Here is a 22,619-nt window from a genome sequence, read left to right on the forward strand (position 1 = left end):
GTAGTTTATTTTGTCATTAAAGTAGAACATCATAAACTTCATCTTAAAATTATTTAATTAACCAGTTTCTCAAATCACATCATAATTAAAGTAGCACATTAAATGCTTTGTTTTGGATGTGTTCTTCTATGTGCTCTATGTGTGTGAATCACTACGTGCTTCTTAAACCGGTTCTCTTCCTCCGACAGGACACAGAATCCATTACATTCATAATATTACAGCTCTCTGAATAACTAAAATACTGAGATGCATATGTGATATCATTTTCATGATGATAGGAGTTAAAGCACGTTATTAAACATGGGTTTCACAGTGATGCAGTGATTGTGTGCGTCCTTCGATGAAATAATTAATTGCAGCAGTACTCAGGGGTGGCTCTAGGCTCGTGGCGGCCCTGAGCAGAGAAAGAATCGGTGGCCCCTTCGCCCGCCAATGTCAATATGGTATCTTATGCACAGCGGATGGCCACGTCCGTTGCGAACACTGCATAGCCGCCTCGTGCTCATGACACAAGTGTTTAACTTTTGCCGAAATTTGCCACTGCATTTTTAGCTGTGTCGTTATTTTCTCTTTCTGTTTTATATTCAATATATATTGGCTTGGCGGCCCTGTGCAGGTGCACAGTTTGCACATGCCTAAGGCTGCCCCTGCAGTTCTGTCTCTTTCAAACATACTAACCTCCAATTCCTGTCCTTCCTTTAATTTCTCCAAGTAACCGATTGCCGCACAATCAGCTGTAATAGACGTTAAGCCATCTGTAAGCTTATAACGTTGATTCTTCAAAACTTTTAAGGAACATTGAAATATCTTCGTAGTACATGTTTAGTTATTCTATCCTTCATGCCAGTCCCAGTGAAGCATACAGTGCGAGGCAGGAACAATCGTGAGCGGAGCACCAGATCCTTGCTAGCGTAGCAACACTGTGTTCTTTAGCTATTAACAATATAGATTATTTAAATGAAGTTAAAATTTTATCTATATAATATAATAATAATAATAATAATAATAATAATAATAATAATAATAATAATAATAATTTTGCTGCATTTCATCTTAAAAATGATATCGTCATCATATGTAAATACTCGCTTTACAAAGTGGCTCAGGTTGTGCAATATTATAACTGTAATGCAAGTTTACAGTAAGGTGATTGTACTTATAAGTACAAATAGTTCTACAAGGAGCAGTTGATGGACTGATTTAGTGCGTTTAAAGCTCTTGGGATGAAACTCTTTCTGAACCGCGAGGTCCGTACAGGAAAGGTTTGAAGCGTTTGCAATGTGAGAAGCAGTTCAAATAGGAAGCATGGCTGAGGCAGCGTGTGCTTGATGCTGTGTACCGATAATTCTCTTTCAGATCAGCTGCTCCGTGTGGTGTAGTGAGAGTAATATGGAAAAAGATGATCTGCTGTGGCAACCCCTAACGGGAGCAGCTGAAAGAAGAAGAAAAAGGTGCAGTGAGAGTAACAACGTTAAAGCAGTTATGGTATTTGGAATAGTTTGACCATTCTTTGGACCATTATATTGTTACAGGTTAATTACAATCAGATGCATTAAACTAATAAACAATATGCGGTTAATTTCAGTGTATTTATAAAGCCGCGTCAGGGACATGGATCTGAAAAAGAAAGATAAACCACACAGGAACAGTAGCACTGCTTTGTCACTGGGTGCCGCCAGTCTGCAAAACCGAGCGGAGAACTTGCATACGACAGGGTAATAGGTACCGTGGGAATGTGCGTTGCTTTACGCCAAGTTTAGGTTTTATACATTGCGATTTGAACGTGGAAACGTTCTTACGCAACATTTCTGTGCGTACGCACCGTTTATACATGAGGCCCCAGATAATTAAATCTGTAACATCATTGCTCTAAACCATGATCACCAGGGAGTGCTGAATTTTCAGTAACAACAATAATAGACCAGTTGGTGAGTAGACAAGGCAGCAAAGTCACGTAGATGACTGTGTAAAGATGCACTATAGGTGGTGCTGAAGCAAACAAAAATGTGGTAAGCAGGCCAGCATCTACAATATCTTGGTTAATGGTTAATCTGATCTGGCCAGCTCTCCTGTCCATCCTGCTTTCCAATGTCTGTTCACTGAACAATAAATTGACATCTGTCAAAACCACACCACCCACTGGAAGATTAGGGACTACTGGCTTTTTATTTCTACTGACACATGCCTGTAAAACATTATCCCATTCCGACTATAATGAAAAAGCACCGAATGGACCAGGAGGCGAAATGTTTTTAAAAATGAAACCAAATTTCTAACTTTTAAGTCAATCAGAGCTTACAGTAACAACTATGTTACAACACAACACTGGTAGCTGGGGCTGCAATATTATACCTATATATCTATTGAAAGTATCAGAATTTTTAACTATATCATGATTTAGATTTTTGGCAATATCAGCCACTGAGTGTACAGAGTAGGGTAGTTACTCAAAGATTCTCTCAACTTGTAATAGGATTGCTCTACTCATTACTTCCTGAAAAGGTGATCACATTACTATTATTTTACTTTCATGTTATGTTTAATGTAATTTGGAAATTACAAGGATGACACCTACATGTCATTTCAGTATTTTAATAAGGAGGAAATAATGATGGCAATAATAATTACAAGCAATAATAATCAATTATCAGTAGCATCATACTAATAATATTAATCATCATCTTGAAATAAGAATAAGAAGAAGAATCATCATCATCATTATATCCAACAAGAGATATATGGTCCTCATATATGTAGTAGCAGCCTTGACCAAGGAGGTGCAGGCTTTGCAAGTTCAGGCGGGAAATCAGACAACCCAACTCTCCAAATCAGAGGCATGTCTGATGGATTGGATGGCACTCATTGAAGGACAAACATTCATTCAGGCCTTTCCACATATTTGTGCCGCTACATCCTAAGAAAGATGTGGAGATCTATGTCATCATTTTCAAGCACACAGTGATCCCTCAATGCTGATATAAGCTGAGTGGGCACACGTACTGGCATCAATCCTGATGTGCATGACTCAATGGGCTTGTTAAGACCTTGATAAGCTGGTTGTCGGAAAATACAATCGTCTGAAGACAGAGATTCTGGCATGATACAGTGAGACTGCGGACCTGCAGGTAAGGCAGTGTTGGAAGTGGTGCTTTAAACCTGAGTGGCCAGGTTACTCTCAAGCGTTTGAGCTCTGGAAGAAGCTTGGATGGGTGGCCAACTCCATCGAGAAGGTCTCCCAGAGTATCTTGAAAAACAGGTCCGCAGGCAATCAAGAAAAAAGATGAAATACATTATTGAGACTTCAGAGTAACTCTGGACAGCCATGCAAGTCAAGCATTCAGAATAGCCTGATGACCACTGGAAGCCCCGAGTGGGTTGTGCTTAATGAACCGAGTCCAGCTGGCACAACATGGAATTAGACACTCAGTTCAAGGACAAATCTCCAACCCCTTTGTACTATTTCAAATGCAGGGAGATGGGACACATTATTCCCAACTGACTGAAGCTGAGGCCAGGGAGGAAGGTATTGTGCTCTGACTTTTGTTAACGTTTTCTTCCATCCTTATACAGGTGTGGTGGTGGAAGTAAATGAAATTAGAATCACTGCTCTCATTGACTCCAGGAGTAGCATTTCCATTGTTGCTTTCCAGTATATACTTTTACAAAAATGGGGCTCAAGGATGACCTGTCTAACATGTATTCAAAGGGAACCCTGATGGTATTCTCCAGCCAACTTTGTGATCACCTTCTAGGGGGATGATAACCTTGTCCAGACTCCAATACAAAAAAGTATTCCACCTTATCAGTCCAGCAGAGTGCAGCCACACCCTATAAGCTATTGGTTCTGGCTACGTGCAAAAGCTGGCCAGGTTGAGCATTAGCTTGATCAGAAGAGCAGTTAATTAGAATGTGGTTGATGTTTTTAAAAGAAGGAATAATGGTCTTGTCATTGGCTTCTTGGGTATACATAAGCCCATCCTCTTGGATGACCACTGGTGCAAAGTTCTGTCCATTAATGTTGCTCATTCTTGATTTATGGCCCTTTGTTCAGAACATGGGTCTCCAGCTTATGCCTTTGGGAAACATCCCTGCTGATATTAAAAGGTCTGGTGAAGATCATCTTAACAGTTAAGGCACAAAGCTGCATTCTGGCCTTTTCAGGCAGAGACTTTTTACTAGGCAGTAAGAGTGTCTGGTAGCAGCTCGTTAGGCCAGGATTTGGGTTCCAACCTAGCAAAATGGACAATGGCAGTCTGTCCAACATCCCTGAGATCTTAATACACTAAAGTTGCTAAAAAACCTGACCGTCACCTAAAGCTACTTACAGAACAAATCAATACCCTGTACACACATTTAAATGTTTAACAACAATGTACAATGGGCAATAGAAAACAAAAAAGTAAAACTTGAACCCATGAAGCCTAGTACTACATTCTAAAAGATGATGATGCACTAGCAACATAGCAAAAACACAGTAACCTGATGTCTAATAAGATCAATACAAGCTTTATATATCCAAAGGAGAGTTTAGACGTAGAAATCAATTATGCTGCGGAAAGGTGTCTTAAAAAGGCCTTTTATATAAGTAGGCATTGTTGATGACTCTTTCAAAGTGTACTTTATTTACTAAATTACTGTAACTCTACACTGTAATGCTTCTGAGAAGTATGGAACAAGTCAATATCTATACTTAAAAGTTGACAAAAACACTTACTAATAGGAGAACTGAAAATTATTATTTAAATGTTCAAAATAAAGTTTCATAGAAAAATCTTTTACCTTTAAAGTTTTCTTTTACTCTGTAAATATTAAATATTCAAGCTCTCTCCCCCTTACTGTGTAGATAGCTTAACAGTTTGGTGCATTTTGATGTAGAAAAATCTAAAATCAGGTACCATGACCGTGCTGTAGCTTTATTGTATACAGGACAAAAACAGAATTACAAGAAACTGTAAAATGAATATTCTGTACTACAAACATCAGTGCAATTCATTAAATATAGAATATTTGCATTAAAACTGATAATAAAATAGTTAAATAACATTGATAAATTTAATTTCTTACCCCAAAATTTCAGGATCATTCTGAGGTTTCTGTTCAATTTTGAATTTTTCAGCATTCAAACATTTAGTTGATATTTTAGCTTTACTTAGTTTCACCCTGAGGGCTGAAAGAAAAGGACAAACATTTTGTGCTTTTCATATATACAGCTGTCATTTTATAACTTGGACGAAATTTGAAGATGATCAGCTTTAAAAAAATTCCCCAGCAGATGGATAAGTTTAAACTTTGTTCCACTACTCTATCATAATGCTATATAAAGACTACAAAACTTACTTATAACATAAAGTAGATAGATAGATAGATAGATAGATAGATAGATAGATAGATAGATAGATAGATAGATAGATAGATAGATAGATAGATAGATAGATAGATAGATACTTATTTGCCCCAAGGGGATAATTTACTTTTTTAGAAAAGCTCAATAATACATAAACACATAATGCATTGTATATGTTCTATCCCCGAGCTTTTTGCCATTTCTGCGGCGGTGGGAGTAATTTGCTTGCACTTATTGACACGTTTACAAAACAAAAGATGCTTATGGAGAGGTGCGAACGAATTTAATGTGGGACGGGTTTACAAGTTATTTCGTATGCTTTGGTAATGCTAGTGTTAAACAGGCGTTCCAGTTGGGTAGGAGCCCCAGTCATCCGCCACACTACATTGAGGTCCAGCCTCCTAAGAGAAAAAGTGTGCTCTCCCCTTTCTTATATAGTTGCTCTGTGTTATGAGACCAGTCCAACTTGACATTGATTTGGACTGCTATGTACTAGTAGCAGTGCACGACATCCACATCCACTCTCTGAATAGTGCCTGTTTGGTGCATCAAAAGTCAACAGCAATTTCCTTGTTTATGTTGATGTTAGGTTACAGACAATTCTCTTTGAGCCAAAAACAAAGTTCTACACCTAACTCTTGTACTCTGTCTCATTTCCCAAGTGCAAGTGACATGACCTGGTGTTACATTTACTGTCTGAGGTGCATAATGTAGGAAAATGAAGATACGTAATTAGATTAATGAAATATCGGTTTTGCCTTCAGCAACGCCAATAATTATTTTAAATGATTTGGTAAGGCTTTTAATTTATTTACCTAAATTTCTTTATTCTAGAATGTGGTCTCCGACCATTTGATTTATATCAAGGTAACACAGATTGTCTTGATGCATCTACAGTTAATGAGCTTCTCATTGGTCACACACTAGACCTTTGGGCTTAAAATAGATGTAGGGTGGGCAAATTCTCTCTGCTGGTGCAAGACCCACTTATTGCCTCTTTGTGGAACCAAGAAGGGACATGGATCGTAAACCCTGAATCAAAACCAGTGCAGACTGAGCTCACTTATCCTTTTTAGGGAGGTTAGCCTAGGAAAAGACACACTCCAGTTTCAAAAGTAGCATTAACCAGCTGTCAATGTCTGCAATTGCTATGAGGTCCTGGTTGATGCCGTCCCCTGCCCTAGTACGAGTTCAGAAAGACTGACTGAGAGGGTGGGAATGTAGTGTCCAGACACTCCTTTCCACTATAATCAAACTCAGTGTGCAAGTTAGCTGTCAGCTCAAACTTGTAGGATATCAATACAAGGACTGTGGCCATGAGGAACTGGCAATGCAGTCAGGTGACGATTGTTGCTAGGAGTGGTTCAAAGTGATGACTTTTACCTGGAAATATCATCAATATTCATGCCCTTCTCGAGTGTGAGAGCAACCTTATGTAAGAAGAACATTGCTGTCCTAGCAGTAAGGAAGGGGTTAGAAAATATGTCCTAAAAACATCTAATCTCCATAGAAACCTGTTATTCAGCTGCAACTGAATGGGCAACCACACCTAAAGTAAAAAAAACTAGTTTTACCAAGGAGAGAAAAACTGAACTTTTAGATCATGGAATGTTTGCTTACTATATCACCAAGATTTGTGCTTGTAAGCTTTCTCTCTATGGAACTGACATTGCTATTTTAAGTGAAACTTACCTGTCTGGGATATCTGAAATTGAAGTGGTTGTTGATGACTATTTTTTGTTTTGGGAAGGCTATTAATGAACACACATTTTCTCGTATTGGCTTAGCTGTTCAATTAATCAGAAACTGTATATACTATCATATGCAATACAATTTATTTTTGTATAGCCCAAAATCACACAAGAAGTGCCGCAATGGCCTTTAACAGGCCCTGCCTCTTGACAGCCCCCCAGCCTTGACTCTCTAAGAAGACAAGAAAAAAACTCCCAAAAAAACCCTTGTAGGGAAAAAATGGAAGAAGCTTTGGGAAAGGCCGTTCAAAGAGAGACCCCTTTTCAGGCAGGTTGGGCATGCAATGGGTGTCAAAAAGAAGGGGGTAATATGGAGTTAATGTTATGGTAATGCTGCTATAAATATAACTAGCACCACAAATATCACATAACCATTATCACTGACTATGCACAAACTATAATACACATTCTGCGCATGGTTCTACCTAGAAATCAGCAAGTAATATGGAAGGACAAGATCACTCATTTGGATGACTTTAATGCTGTTGCATACAATGTAAATGCCTGGCCAGTGGTACTTGGGCATTACAGAATAGCTAGAGAAACCAGCAACAGGACACTGCTCCTCAGATTGCTTGTCAGATGATTGATTGATGACAGTCATATATTTGTATGTGCAGCGGTCACATCACCTCCCCATCATTTCACAGCCACCTGAAAGGTAAATGTGTCCTTATCATAGGTTCCAGAGAAAAGGCAACAATTCCAAGAAGTAGCTGAAACTGAACAACTTATTTAACACAGTTCATAATTTGACAGATGAATGGTATTTGCTTAACACTAGAATTACCAGAACCTACAAAAAAACTTGTAATTCCGTCCCACCTTAAACTGCTTCTTCTTCACACCTCTCCGCCAGCGTCCTTTGTCTTCTAAATGTGCTGATAAAGAGAAGCTTGGAGCAGCCAGCTATTCCATCCCCCCACCAATTTAGAACGTGCACGAACTTCTCTCAGCTCATGCCTTGATTGAGTATCTGGGAGTGAAGTGGAGTTTTAGAGTGGAAATAATAGATCGTTATTTGGAACACACGCATTTCATGTCTGTTCCGTTTCTACAGTAATCTGTGTCAACACATTGTTAAAACAGAAACATTTTTTATATTCTAGTAGTAGATGACAAAATGTAGGCATAAACTACATAATGTATGAAGCTTGAAGTCCAAATAGCAAAGAAACATTTTCACAAAAATAACACAATTGCAATTGTATTCAAAAATATAACTGCAGAAACAAAAAGCCGCTTTAACATGCGACATTGACACTTGTTTATTGTAACTGTTTTCGTGGTTCAATAGAATCAGTTCCCGCTTGGGAATCAAAAGGTCACGAATTCGATCCTGCGCCACTCCGTTTTGAGAAGTAAACTGCTCTTAGTCTTACTGTTTTAGAATAAAAGCATACATTTGATTTCAGTCTGTAACAGCCGGTGCAATTTATGATCCTTGTAAAGGTTAGCTTTTTTTTTTTTAATTCACTTTTCATTCTCTCAGTCGCGTTCAGAATCATGCGTTAGTATGCATCGTGGTACACTGCAGAGCTATAGCGCGTCTTTAGTGAAAACAGCCGTGTCAGATGGGGTTGTATGGATTGATTCTGAACTTCTCAAAATGGAGTGGCGCAGGATCGAACTCGTGACCTTTTGATTCCCAAGCGGGAACTGATTCTATTGAACTACGGAGGCAGGTACAATAAACTGCTGTCAATGTCGCATGTTAAGGCGGCTTTTTGTTTCTGCAGTTATATTTTTGAATAAAAGCGCAATTGTGTTACTCTTGTAAAAATGTTTCTTTGCTATTTGGACTTCAGGCTTCATACATTATATAAGTTTATGCCTACATTTTGTCATCTACTACTAGAATATAAAAAACGTTTCTGTTTTAACAATGTGTTGACACAGATTACTGTAGAAACGGAACAGACATGAAATGCGTGTGTTCCAAATAACGATCTATTATTTCCACTCTAAAACTCCACTTCACTCCCAGATACTCAATCAAGGCATGAGCTGAGAGAAGTTCGTGCACGTTCTAAATTGGTGGGGGGATGGAATAGCCGGCTGCTCCTAGCTTCTCTTTATCAGCACATTTAGAAGACAAAGGGCGCTGGCGGAGAGGTGTGAATGGATTTAAGAAGCGATTTAAGGTGGGACGGAATTACGAGTTTTTTCGTAGGCTCTGGTAATTCTAGTGTTAAAAGCAGCCTAGTAGCTTTGGGAAATCAAACCTTTGGATTTATTAAGACTGTTTTAATAGCAATGATGCTACTGTTCTCCCTCTTCTCTTACCCCTACACTCAACCCACAAAGAGGCTGTCAAACAAGAGTGCATTGTAGAACATATATCCTACTAAAAATCAGTAGAAGTACAGTCAAAGCTACATCAGATGAAAGATGATGGGTTGAAAAAAGCAAAGGAAATGCAAATGGCTGCTGATCAAAAGAGCTTCAAATGTTACCTCAGCTTTATTTAGCAAGGCTGGCTGGACTTTTTTTTACATGTGCTACAATATTCTACAGTGTTGGAGGAATCATCTTCATAGTCTGTTCAACCATAGACAGTGCTATCCATGAGTTACCTCAGTTACCAGTTGTAAAATCTACCTTGGCAACCTTTCCTAAGTGAAACAATAAAACTTATAAAATAAATGAAGAATGAAAAAAGATTCCAGGCTTTGACAGCATTTGTTCTGAAATTTCAGGGGTGCCCAATGCGTCGATCGCGATCGACCGGTAGCTCGCGTTGCATTCAAAAATTTTTTTATCATATATCCTCCCTATTGCATTTGCCACTTGATTGACATACAGGGCAGCCAGTTTGAGATCTCTTCTCTTCTAACACACTGGTCATCCCGCATGCGCTATCAAACGCGTGAGCTACTACAAAACTCCAGCTATCTAAGTGATCTAGTTAGCCTTCTAATTTATATCGACTAAAGAAGGGATTAAAAAAAAAATTGTTTGGGGAGGGTATGGGCTGGATGTGGAATTGGAAGAGGATTTTTTTTCTCACAATGTCACAATCAAAGTGCATTTGTCTGATCTGTCAATGTATCATTGCTATTCCAAAGAAGGAAAATGTGGAAAGGCACTTTGGAACTGTTCATAAAAACTACGAAACTGACTTCCTTCCGAAAAGCGATCTGAGAAAGAGAAAGGAGAGGGAACTAAAATCGCAGTTAATCGCAAAATCGTCATTTTTCACTCGGCTGAATTCAAAAGCTCCTTGACTGCATTATTCGGCTCTACTTATTTATGCGAGTCAGCCTTTTCCCACACTCGTATTAAATCCAAATACTGTAATGACCATAAATGTATTGAATTGTTATTGTGCCATAAAGGTTATTCAGTTATGCAAGGTACAACAACATATATTTTATGTATAAAGTATACTCAGTATATAATTTATATATATATATATATATATATTTTTATATATATTAAATATATATATATATATCATTTTAATGTAGATAGATCATTTCGACCTGGTGGGCACCTCTGAACTAGATGATCCTAGTCACCAAAAAGTTTTTTAAAATTATTAAATAAGAATACAGAGACAGTACTCTAAGATTTTAAAGATAAGTCACCTTTATGAACACAAGAATGACCATACAAATTGCAACAGTCATTGCAGAATGCCTTTACTGTCAATTGCAGGAACAATTGTGGCATATATAATGATCAACTGGTCATGCATTGTGATTGTTGTTTTTGGCAAAATGTTCTCACTGTATAGCTATCGTTCAGTTCATAATGGACATGATTTTCATGGCCACGTAGCCGTAAGAGAAGTGCAAGGAACATTGAAAGCAGTTACATATGGTCTTTGAAAATGTGACAAAGAATTTTGACAAGGTCAGTTGAAAGGGACTTGGCAGATATTACGCCACTTTCATTGCCCTGATAAACTTGAAAATATCATAGTCTGTTTAAAATAGTTTGATGGTCAGATGATTTCATCTAGCTTGATGATCTGAACCATTTTTAGTTTGAGATGGTAGGAAACCATGCTAGGTCCTTGCTCTGCTACTATTTAACATAGTTTATGCTACAATGCTTTTGTTTATATTTAAATAAAACCAGCTAACCTACTCAACTGATGGATGCTTATTATTTAAATGTTCAAGACTGTATGCCAAAAGCAAAGCCACTGAACAACTGTAAAATTATCAGTAGTAGCAACACAATCCATCAAATTTACTTAGATTGTCACTGGTAACTCTGTGAGCTGCTTTAAGTTTTTTGGACTATGGCTTGCGGGGGCACACTAGCCACCCAAACCCGACACAAGCAGAGACCAGGCACAAGTTTCTCCACGTAGCACATGTTTATTTGGTGGGTAAGCGCTTTTCTTTTGATTCCCACAGCAGCACAGTACAATAAACTATTTAAACACAAGATTTTCTCTTTGTCTCTTCTTCCTCTCTCTCTGCCTTCACCTCCACTCCTTCTCCGGCAAGCTTAATCCAACTCTCCTCGACTCTGGCTCCTTAAGTGAAATGAGGTGGCTCATTTTATGCTGCACCTGGGAGCACTTCAGGTGGCTCATCAGTATTATCTGAAAGTACTCCCAGGTGTGGTGGAAACCCAAAGTATGGCTCTGCAGCTACCCCTAGTGGCCGAGCCGAACATGGCTATGCCAAACTGTAACTCCAATGTAGCTCTGCAAGAATCCAAGGTACTGCTGCAACCCAGTGGGGCTGCCATCTAGCGCTCTGGGAGAGGCAGTCAATGTCAATGTCAAATTTATTTATATAGCACATTTAAAACAACATAGGAATGCTGTGGCCAAAGTGCTTTACAATAATAGAATAAAAAGAAAACATACAAATAACAAATAGAAATAAAATATATGAACATAAATAAAATAAATAATAAATAGAAGTAATGTTACATAATCACAATGAGGAAACCATCATTATTACTGAAGGTCATGGAATGCAAGTGAATAGAAATGAGTCTTTAATCTTGTTTAGAACAGTTCAATTGTAGACGACTCCTTTATGTAAAGAGGTAAAGAGTTCCACAGGCGAGGAGCAGCAGCTGTAAAAGCCCAGTCCCCCTTAGTTTTAAACTTGGTACGAGGGACAATAAGAGACAACTGATCAGAAGATCTAAGCACTCTAGATTGCTGATGTAAAACACACAATTCAGATAAATAGGCAGGAGTAAGCCCATGTAAAGATTTAAAAACTAGCAACAAGATTTTATAATTAATTTGAAAACCCACGGGCAGCCAGTGTAAAGAAGCTAATATTGGAGAAACACAATCAGACTTTCTTGCCCCAACCAGAAAGCGAGCGGCAGCATTCTGGATCAACTGTAACTGCATATCAGGGATTTGCTAATCCCAGAATACAGCAAGTTGCAGTAATCAAGGCAAGAAAAGATAAAAGCATGAGTAGCTTTCTCAAAATCCCTAGAAGATAAAAAGGCTTGATCTTACCTAATAGATTAAGCTGGAAAAGGCAACATCTTGAGTACAGAATTAACTTGTTTCTCAAAATAGAGGTTACTGTCAAAGATAACACCAAAATTGCGGACTTGAGGTTTGCAAAAGACAGAGAAAGTCTGAGAAGTCCAAGACAAATTTGGGTTTTAGCTGATGGTCCCACTATAAGCACCTCCATTTTATTTTGATTCAGATCAAGAAAATTACTAGCCATCCAGGATCTTAGTTCAGAAAAACAGTTGTGCAGCTGATTTATTGCAGAGTTGCAGATAGGAATATAAACCTGAATATCATCAGCATAGCAGTGAAAGGAAATGTTAAATTTACTAAAAATAGCTCCAATAGGGTGAAGGTATAGAGAGAATAAGATAGGACCCACAATGGATCCCTGAGGAACATCACATTTAAGAGGAGCATTAGACGAAAAAGAGGAATTTAAAGTCACTGAAAAGTGTCTACCAGTTAGATATGACCTGAACCAGTTAAGAGTAGCCCCTTTAAGCCTGACAAGATGTTCAAGCCGCGACAGCAATATCCCATGGTGAATAGTGTCAAAGGTAGCAGACAAGTCAAGGAGGAGAAGGACTGCAGCATCACCTGAGTCAGTAATAATAGAGATGTCATTGAATACTTTCAGAAGGGCCGTCGCAACACCATGATAACGCCTAAAGCCAGATTGGTAGATCTCAAATAAATTACTGGAGTTAAGGTGATCAACCAAATGATTATAAATAATTCTTTCTAGAATTTTAGCCAGAAATAGCAGTTGGGAAATCGGGTGAAAATTGGCTAAAACTCCAGGATCTAATTCTACCTTTTTTAGACAGGGACGCTGTTTCCGATGGGAGTGTTAGCTCCATGGGAATATGTTCTTTTATATTGCGGCGTTTTAATAAACCTTTATTTAAATAAGTATAAATTATAACGGCGATATCCCTCTTTTCGGTGACAAAGTCACAGAAAAGACAGAATATACTTAGCTTGTTTAATGCGGCTTACGTTGCTATAAAACGACAGGGAAGACCAGTCAAATTTCATCTTTTAACCGCGGGGATTCGGTCGTGTAGAAATTGCTTTTTTCTGTCACAACGGGGGTGGCTTTGGAGTCTATGGCTTCCACTCCCGCAGGTCTTCAAAGCTTGGCAAGGTTCCAGCGTTCTTTTATATTGTGTTCACACGACCAAATCCCCCAGTACAATGCCAAACAAGGTAGACAAACTTAAGCTAAGCATCAGACAGTCAGATCATATAACACTTAGGCCTTTTAGGGCTGACAACAGCTGTTCTTGTCTGTCTTTATGCTTTGCCTAGCCCAGCAATTCTGAAAGCTGACACTCTGTGCTAAAGCTGGCTCAGCTCTTCATGGCATGTTACACAGAAAAAGAATGAAAAATACATTTAAAGAGAGCTAAAACAGATACAGTGACACAATTCTTAATATTATAACAACCTTAGTATAACAGACGCACCGCAGCATGTTTAAAAAACGAGGGCACACTTATAGAATCATTGATAATGGCTACTACAAATGGACCGAAAACATCAAAGGCTTCCACTACAAGGTGTGGTGGTACAATATCAAGAGGGCAGTGTGACGATGTGGGTTCAGCTCCATGCTCTCATCCGCTGTTCGGGAGCCCTTGAACCCAACACCGCCGATAATGTCACCGAGTTGAGCCAAGCAGTGAGGCAACAATAGCAAGGGGATGATGTAAAAAGGTGCACAAGTGCTTTTATTAAAACAGTCAACAAAACAAAGTGTTCAAAATCAGTGCAGTGCTTCAAAGTCTACATCAAATAAATAATCCAATAAAAGCAGAAGTGAATTGTGGAGGTTAAAATCAATAAATAGAAAAATCTTCTTAAAACAACGAGGTTAAAACGTTCATCAGGTAGCAGTCTTTTAAAATCAACTACAAGCTCTTCTACACTAGCGTTCGCATCTCTCTCACCTGCTTCTCCCATGCGGGCCCTGCACCAGGCGAGACGCTCTCAATGCAGCTGACCTTTCTTCTATCACATCAACACGAGTCTGGAGGCCTCCCAATCCCTGGCTTCAGTCAAGTACTCATCCCAGGCCCGAGACTTGGTTCACGCCCATCGGCCAGGACGCACACGCTGGGGAATCCACCACCAAGCCTCCCAACTCCCGCTGCCTTTCCGGCCTTCCCTGGCCAGTCGCCCTTCACTGGTCACTCCCGCTACTCGTTCACTCAGCAGGAGCGACTTCTACTACGATTCCTGGGTGTCGGCCAAACACCCTGGCTTCCCTTCAACTGCCTGCGAGCGCTCGCTTCCTGCTGCACCGACTTGCTCTCTCTCTCGCTCTCTTCACTGCTTCCTGCTGCAACCTCCATTTACTTCTCTTTCTTTCCGTTTTGTTCTCCCCTTTTAACCGACTCGCACTTCTTTATATTAACACCAAGAGGACATAGCAGCTGCAGCACATTAGCCATAGGAACAATCACAGATGTGGGCAGTCCCTCACCTGTGCACTAGGTGAGAAACGCCCACACCGTAGATTGCCCTGCGGCTTGCTACGGACACCACGCCCCCCTCACTAATCCACCGCGAGCGCGGTGATTATAGTGATCCCTCGCTATATCGCGCTTCGACTTTCGTGGCTTCACTCCATCGCGGATTTTAAATGTAAGCATATCTAAATATATATCACGGATTTTTCGGTGGTTTGCGGATTTATGCGTACAATGGGTCTTTTAATTTATGGTACATGCTTCCTCAGTTGGTTTGCCCAGTTGATTTCATACAAGGGACGCTATTGGCAGATGGCTGAAAAGCTACCCAATCAGAGCACGTATTACGTATTAAATAAAACTCCTCAATGATATATAATATGCTTCCCGCGCTGTGCTTTGCACGCTTAAAAGCTCTAACAGCACCTATTGATTTTTGATTGTTTGCTTTTCTCTGTCTCTCTCACTCTCTCTGACATTCTTTGCTCCTGACGGAGGGGGTGTGAGCAGAGGGGCTGTTTGCTTAGAAGATACGGATGCTCCTCTAAAAAATGCTGAAAGACTACCTTCACATTGATCCCTTCATTGCGGCCGCTTTATCGCAGTGCTACGCATACTTAAAAGCCCAACAGCCCTATTGATTTTTGATTGCTTACTTTTCTCTCTCTCTGACATTCTGCGCACTCCTTTGAAATTTTTAATTGTGAGAAAGAACTGTCATCTCTGTCTTGTCATGGAGCACAGTTTAAACTTTTGACTAAAGAGTGTTATTTCATGTCTAGAGGGCTCTAATAATGTTAAAAACTTATTTAGAATGTCGTAAACAGGTTTTCTATGCTCTAACTGCGAAAATATTAGATTTATAAATAAAGAATCCTACTTCGTGCAAATTCATTTATTGCGGTAGAGTCTGGAACGGATTAACCGCGATAAAAGAGGGTGTACTGTATTTATTTAAATAAACAGCCTTTGCTGAGCGAGCTGTGGACCCATAACACCACAGGCAGAGAGCTGGTTTAAGGGTCTCAGTAGTTCTTTTTAACTGTGAAAGTGTGACAAGATCAAACGATTCCAAGACAATGCCCTGTTTAACAGTAGGAAGTTTATAGCCAGTTTGAACAATGCCACAGCGGATAGTATCAATTTTGCTGACGAAGAATGAAAGAAACTGCTCACATGAAAGAACAGTACTATTTAATCCCATCACAGAATGAGGGTGAATGGCCGCAATAATTGAATTAAATAAGACCCTAGGATTCTTAGAATGACGGGATACTAAATCAGCAAAGAAATCTTTTTTAGTTTTCTTAACTGTAGCCTGGAAGTTGAATAGAGAAGTCCTAAAAATCTGTTTAGAAACAATCAGTCCATCTTTTTTCCAACGCCGTTCCACAACTCGACAGGCGCGACGTAGCACAGCGACCTCGTAGTTTCATTTAGCCAGGGAGCAGGTCTTCCCTTATTACAGCATATCTTGAGTGGAGCAATTGAGTCTAAAACCGTTTTACAAGAAGAATTAAATTTTAAAACAGAATCATCAATACCATCATTTTGGACATGCACATCAAGAATAGAGAATATGGTTTTAAAATCAGATATAATAGAAGAATTTAAAAAGCGAGAGCAGCGTGGGGGACAGCTGCTGGTTGGGACATCAACAGTAATATTCAAATCCATCATTATAGAAAAGTGATCAGTAAAAGAAACATTGCATAAATCAGTATTATTAACTGTAATATCACATGTAAGAACAAGATCAAGGGTGTGACCGGGAGAGTGAGTTGGTGTATTAATATGCTGGATAAAATCAAATTAGTCCTGTAGTGATAAAAAGTCATTAACCAGAGGTTTCAATTGACAACAAACATGAATGTTAAAATCACCAACAATAAATACTTTGTCATGGGAGAGGGTGATATCAGCCAGGAGATCAGAGAATTCAGAAATTAATATATCATTAATTACAGGAGGTTTATAAACCACAGCAAACAACAAAGAAGGGGAGCTGCACACTTTGAAAAGTTGTAGTTCGAAGCTACTAAACGGACCCTTTGTAAGGCTCTGACACAGGAACATACTTTTAAAAACAGTGGCGATACCCCCACCACGATGAGTCAGCCAAGGAGAGTTTAAAAATGAATAACCTGATGGTACCAAGTCAGTAAAACATGAAGAGTCACCATTTACAATCCAGGTCTCAGTGATGAAAAAGAAATCCAGATTATTTGAGGTAATAAAGTCTTTCAGAATAAAAGATTTATTAGACACTGATCTCACATTCAAGAGACCAGCCTTGATAGAAGTGGAAGAGCTCGTTGCGGGATGAGCATGGGTGAGCATGCGAAGATTAGCAGTGCTTACTGCCCGAAAGCACACTGAGGAAGAGTGATGCCATCTTGGGATAGAGAAATTAAATCTGGTATCTAGCGCCTATGGACCAGGGATGGAGTCCTGTGCAGGAGAACATGCGTCATAGACGACACGCAGGCATTGGGAATCCAAGCTTTGGGACTTGAGTCGGCGTTGTTTAACAGCAATTCCGGCTTTTTTTTCACAGCGGCGGCAGCAGGTGCATTTGTGTCTCCGAGGGGCATTCAACTCACTGATACAGATGAAACCCAAGCATCCAGGTGAAAAAGTCAGGAGATGAATATAACAAAGGTAGAGGATCACATAATATCCCATCAGGAGATGAAAATTGAGAAGAAAGCAAGCAAGAAAATATGTTAATTAAAGAATCACGATTGTAGGACAGTGTCAGTTGGGATAAACTAAAACATAAAAACAAAGTTAAAACATAGATTAGCGAGACGAGCACACGGCCAGCCACACCAGTCGGCGCCATCTTAGCATTCAATGATGTGACCTGTGCACATCTGCTCCCCCAATCCTTCCAGTATATTGGCCTTCTGGCTGGGAAAGGGCCCTGGATGTGTGTCACAGAGCTAATAATCAGTGTCAAAAATACTACTACTGTTCCAGCTAGTGGATTCAACAGATCTTTCAGCATTGACATACATAGTATCTATCTATCTATCTACATCACTATTGATGGTCAGCCATTGCAAAAGGCTGCTGACTTCTGCTATCTTGATATCACACAACGCACCAGTCCCAGTGTTGATGCAGTTGTCATAAAATGCATACACAAAGCAAAGTTCTGCCTTTGGTGACTTGTCACTGACTTTGAAATAACTGTGACATGAGACTTGAAACAAAAATCAGTGCTTGCAAACTTACAGTGCCAAAGGTCCTCCTGTATGGATGTAAGACTTGGACTTTATACAAACCATTATGGTTGTTCCATATGTGCAGTCTTTGATGCACCCCTCACACAAGATGGTGGCAAAAAATACTAAACATACATACTGCAACATTATCAAACATGTGTCATTGAGAATGGCCAGCTTCAGTCATATTTCCCACAAGTCTCATAGCTGTTTACCCAAAGTAGTTCTCCACTATGCTGATACATGGACACATTTAAGCAACAAATTAAAGCCTGTAACATTAATCTTATCACAATGGAAAACAGTGGTATAGACAGGGTTAACTAGATGTGGACATGCACTGAAAGTAGCAGCTAAGTTTGAGTGAACCCACCCATGTTTCTTTTGCCCAACAAAGACTGTATTATTATATCACCTAAAATCCCATAAACAATAAAATTAATATCATTCATCTGTTGACAGTGACAGAAGACTCCATCAGTATTACGAAAATAATGTATTATTCTACTATACTGTTTTACAAAAATTCAATAAAGACATTTAAACAAACATAAAATCATACAGTATATAAGTCTCATATATTGCTTTTTATAGGCCTTTAACGTAAACCAGGGTTAGACCAATTATGTGTGATTCCCAAAACTAGTATTCCTTATTCAAGGTGAAAATATAATTTCAACTCATAGATACCTTTTGTTGGTTAACTGTTAGAATTCTTCACTCGATGCTTTGTTTTCATTTTATCATCGCACAAACCAAAGATGTATGACTTAGACTAATTAGTGACTTTAAATTGAACCACTGTGAGCATTATGTGTGAGAGAGTGTGCCCTGGGATGGATTAGTGCCATGTCCAGGGCTAGTTTATGCCCTGTGCTCAACATTGCCAATATAGGATATCTAGCCTTCATGAACCTCAATCAGATGCAGCAGATTTAGCCAATGGATGGATTAGTGGACTTTTTCTGCACTTGATCCTACACTCAAACGAAACTCCTCCTAGCTCAAAAAGAAAACTATTAACATAATAATAGAATATTCTTATACATAGTTGATGCTGTTGCAGATTTCAGATAAAAAAAACTTTTTCTGAACTGATTCCAGTCATATAAAATGCTATATGTAATGTAAATATTGACTTTCCACAAAAGATGTACAGAAAAGTGAAACTTTAGTATTAGATGAAAAAATAAAGCTATATTTTCAGGGTAATACCTTCAGTTTTGTTTTCAAGCCCCTCCAACTGTTCTCTTAAAATCCGAAGCTGCTGTTTAATACTGTTCAATCTGAGATCATTTTGTTTCATGTACTCTATATCTAGAGATAAAGAATAAAATGTATCATATTCTACTCTGGAACAATTCTATAATTAAAGAGAACATATATAAAATTAAATAAATGAATATTAAGTTTCTCATTGCAATCAATAATTCAGTCTGAGTCAAGTTTTATATGTCACCTTTCATGGCATCAAAGTCCTTTAAATAAAAGGTACAGAAATACTGGCCTGGGGCCTCATGTATAACGCCGTGCGTAGAACTCGCACTATAACATGGCGTAAGCACAAAAGCTGAAATGTGCTTACGCACAGAAAAATCCAGATGCAGGAATCTGTGCGTACTCCAACTTCCACGTTCTTCCGCTACATAAATCCCGACCAGCGTGAAAACTAACGCCGTGCAGCGCATTATGTAACGCCCCAAATCCTCCCAGAATTACGCCTATTTGAATATGCAAATCAATATAAATCGCCCTTAAGCGCAGCCTTCTGTGAAAAGACAATGGGAAAAGCACGGGAAAAATATAAGAATTTCAGCGAATACCAAGTGGAGGCAAAGGAAAAACATACTATTTGTTCAAATAAACCGTGGTTTAATCAACAAAAGGAAGTTGATCGAGTGACATAGCGTGTTGGAGAAACTTGAAAGCTCACATTTACAAATCGCACAGTGCCGGAAATAAAAAAGAAGTCACATATCAAAGTCGCCGTGAAAAGCCGACTTGTAAGCCCACTGTCTGAGTGTCATATGAAAGTTTATTAGGGTACAGAGAAAAAAGGCACACAGTGAGGAAAAAGCACGAAATGTCAACTTCAATCTCGACATTTCCACTTTAATCACGTAGTTTATTTTGTCATTAAAGTAGAACATCATAAACTTCATCTTAAAATCGTTTAATTAACCAGTTTCTCAAATCACATCGTAATTAAAGTAGCACGTTAAATGCTTTGTTTTGTATTTGATCTTCTATGTGCTCTATGTGTGTGAATCACTACTTGCTTTTCAACCGCTCTCTTCCTCCAACTGGACACAGAATCAATTACATTCGTAATATTACAGTTCTCTGAATAACTAAAATACTGAGATGTATACTTGATATCATTTTCATGATGATAGGAGTTAAAGCACGTTATTAAACATGTGTTTCACTTGATGAAATAATTTATTGCAGCAGTACAATCAGGGGCAGCTCTAGGCTTGTGGTGGCACTGGGCAGAGGAAGAATCGGTGGCTCCTTCGCCCGCCCGTCAGTAAGGTAGCTTATGCACAGTGGATGGCTGCATAGCCGCCTCGTGCTCATGACACAAGCATTTAACTTTTGCCGAAATTTGTCGCTGTGTTTTTAGCTGTGTTGTTATTTTCTCTTTCTGTTTTATATTCAATATATATTGGCGTAGCCGTCACTGCAGTCAGTGCTTTTCTTTACCCAAGTAACCGATCGCCATACAATCAGCTCTGTAATAGACGTTAAGCCATCTGTAAGCTTAGCGCCGATTCTTCAAAACGTTTAAAGAACATTGAAATGTCTTCATAGTACATGTTTAATTATTCTATCCTTAACGACACTCCCAGTGAAGAATATAGGTTATTTAAATGAAGTTAAAGTTTTATCTGTATAATTTAATAAACATATTTTGCTGAATTTCACCTTATAAATGATATCGTTTCTGTTTCTGAACCGCAAGGTCCGTACAGGAAAGGCTTTAAAACATTTTGCAGTGGCTGAGACAGCGTGTCCTTGAAGCTGTATACTGATAATTCCCTTTCCGATCAGCTGCTGCTGTGATTCACACTCAGATACAGTGATATAAATACTCTGAGTGGTGCAGTGAGAGAAATATTGAAAAAGATGATCCGCTGTGGCAACTCCTAACAAGAGGAGCTGAAAGAAGAAGAAGAAGAAGAAGTGAGAGTAACAACGCTAAAGCAGTTATGGTATTTGGAATACTATGGCTGTTCCCTCTACCATTATATTGTTACAAGATAATTACAATCAGATGCATTACACTAATAAACAATATGAGGTTAGTTTCGGTGTATTTGTAAAGCCACGTCAGGAAAATAAGGTGTAATCACACAGGAACAGTAGCACTGCTTTGACGCTGGGTGCCGCCAGTCTGCAAAACCGAGTGGAGAACTTGCGTACGACAAAGTATGAGGTACCGTGGAAAAGTGCGTGGATTTACGCCAAGTGTAGGTTTTATACATCGCGATTTCAACGTGGAAAAGTTCTTAAGCAACATTTCTGTGCGTACGCACAGTTTATACATGAGGCCCCTGGTTTGCACCTCATCTTCCATGCCAGGAAAGCCTTTGTCTTCACTTCCATTCACCTTTAAACTCACCTGGATGAGGACAAGAAGGCCTTTTAAAGGCCTTTGACTTGATTTTATAATTAATCTCCTAGGTTAAATCATAGATACCAATGTAAAAGTTATAAAAATGAAATCCTTCCACAGGGTTTGCAAGCATCTCTGATGATGCTTGTCATGATCAAGTAACTTTGTTTATATTTTGATTAAGAACTAGTACATTTTTACCATAAAAATTACAAAATTATTGATAAAAACCATATAATTGTAACATTTCAATGTAAAATAACATGCCATTTTGAACTTTACATGAGAAGGGGGAAAAGGAAACTTGTTACATCAATCAGTTACAGTAGAGTTTGAAGCACAGCAAGCCCTATACTTTGTTTGGTAATGCTATGATAACTTGTCTGATGACATACAAAAGAACACCTACTGTGACCAAATTAAATACTGTGTGGGTGGAGACATATAGTAATTTACGTCTTTTGAAGTAGTCCTTTAAGTTTATTTTTCAAGATGGCTCCCCACAATAATGATCAGGATTCATGTGATATTCTTATGAAAAGTCTGTAGAGTAAAAACCACATATTGGGCCTTGAGGTCTGTTTACAACTATGATGAGTTGCTTCATTTTCAACAGTGAATTGACCAAGCCAAGAATAAACTTTCTAATGAGCCAATGTTACTTATATTCGCTAGCGCAATCTCTCAATTGATAGTACTATATTTAGTCAGGACAAATATGTGCCTCACTGATTTACTATCTGTTG

General features: G+C 38.8%; 1 protein-coding gene across 2 annotated transcripts in view; it reads right to left on the bottom strand.

The window, feature by feature from the left end:
- Positions 1 to 22,619, bottom strand: part of ccdc172 (coiled-coil domain containing 172) — a 103,058-nt gene that overhangs the window by 18,711 nt on the left and 61,728 nt on the right. For both annotated transcript variants that reach the window (XM_039742325.1, XM_039742315.1), the window contains exons 5-6: positions 19,470 to 19,571; positions 5,065 to 5,167 (exon numbers count right to left, since the gene is read on the bottom strand). In XM_039742325.1, the coding sequence (XP_039598259.1) occupies positions 5,065 to 5,167; positions 19,470 to 19,571 (205 nt within the window). The remainder of the gene's footprint in view (positions 1 to 5,064; positions 5,168 to 19,469; positions 19,572 to 22,619) is intronic.

The sequence above is a fragment of the Polypterus senegalus genome, chromosome 1 (assembly GCF_016835505.1).
Source record: "Polypterus senegalus isolate Bchr_013 chromosome 1, ASM1683550v1, whole genome shotgun sequence".
In the NCBI taxonomy this organism is placed as follows: Eukaryota; Metazoa; Chordata; class Cladistia; order Polypteriformes; family Polypteridae; genus Polypterus; species Polypterus senegalus.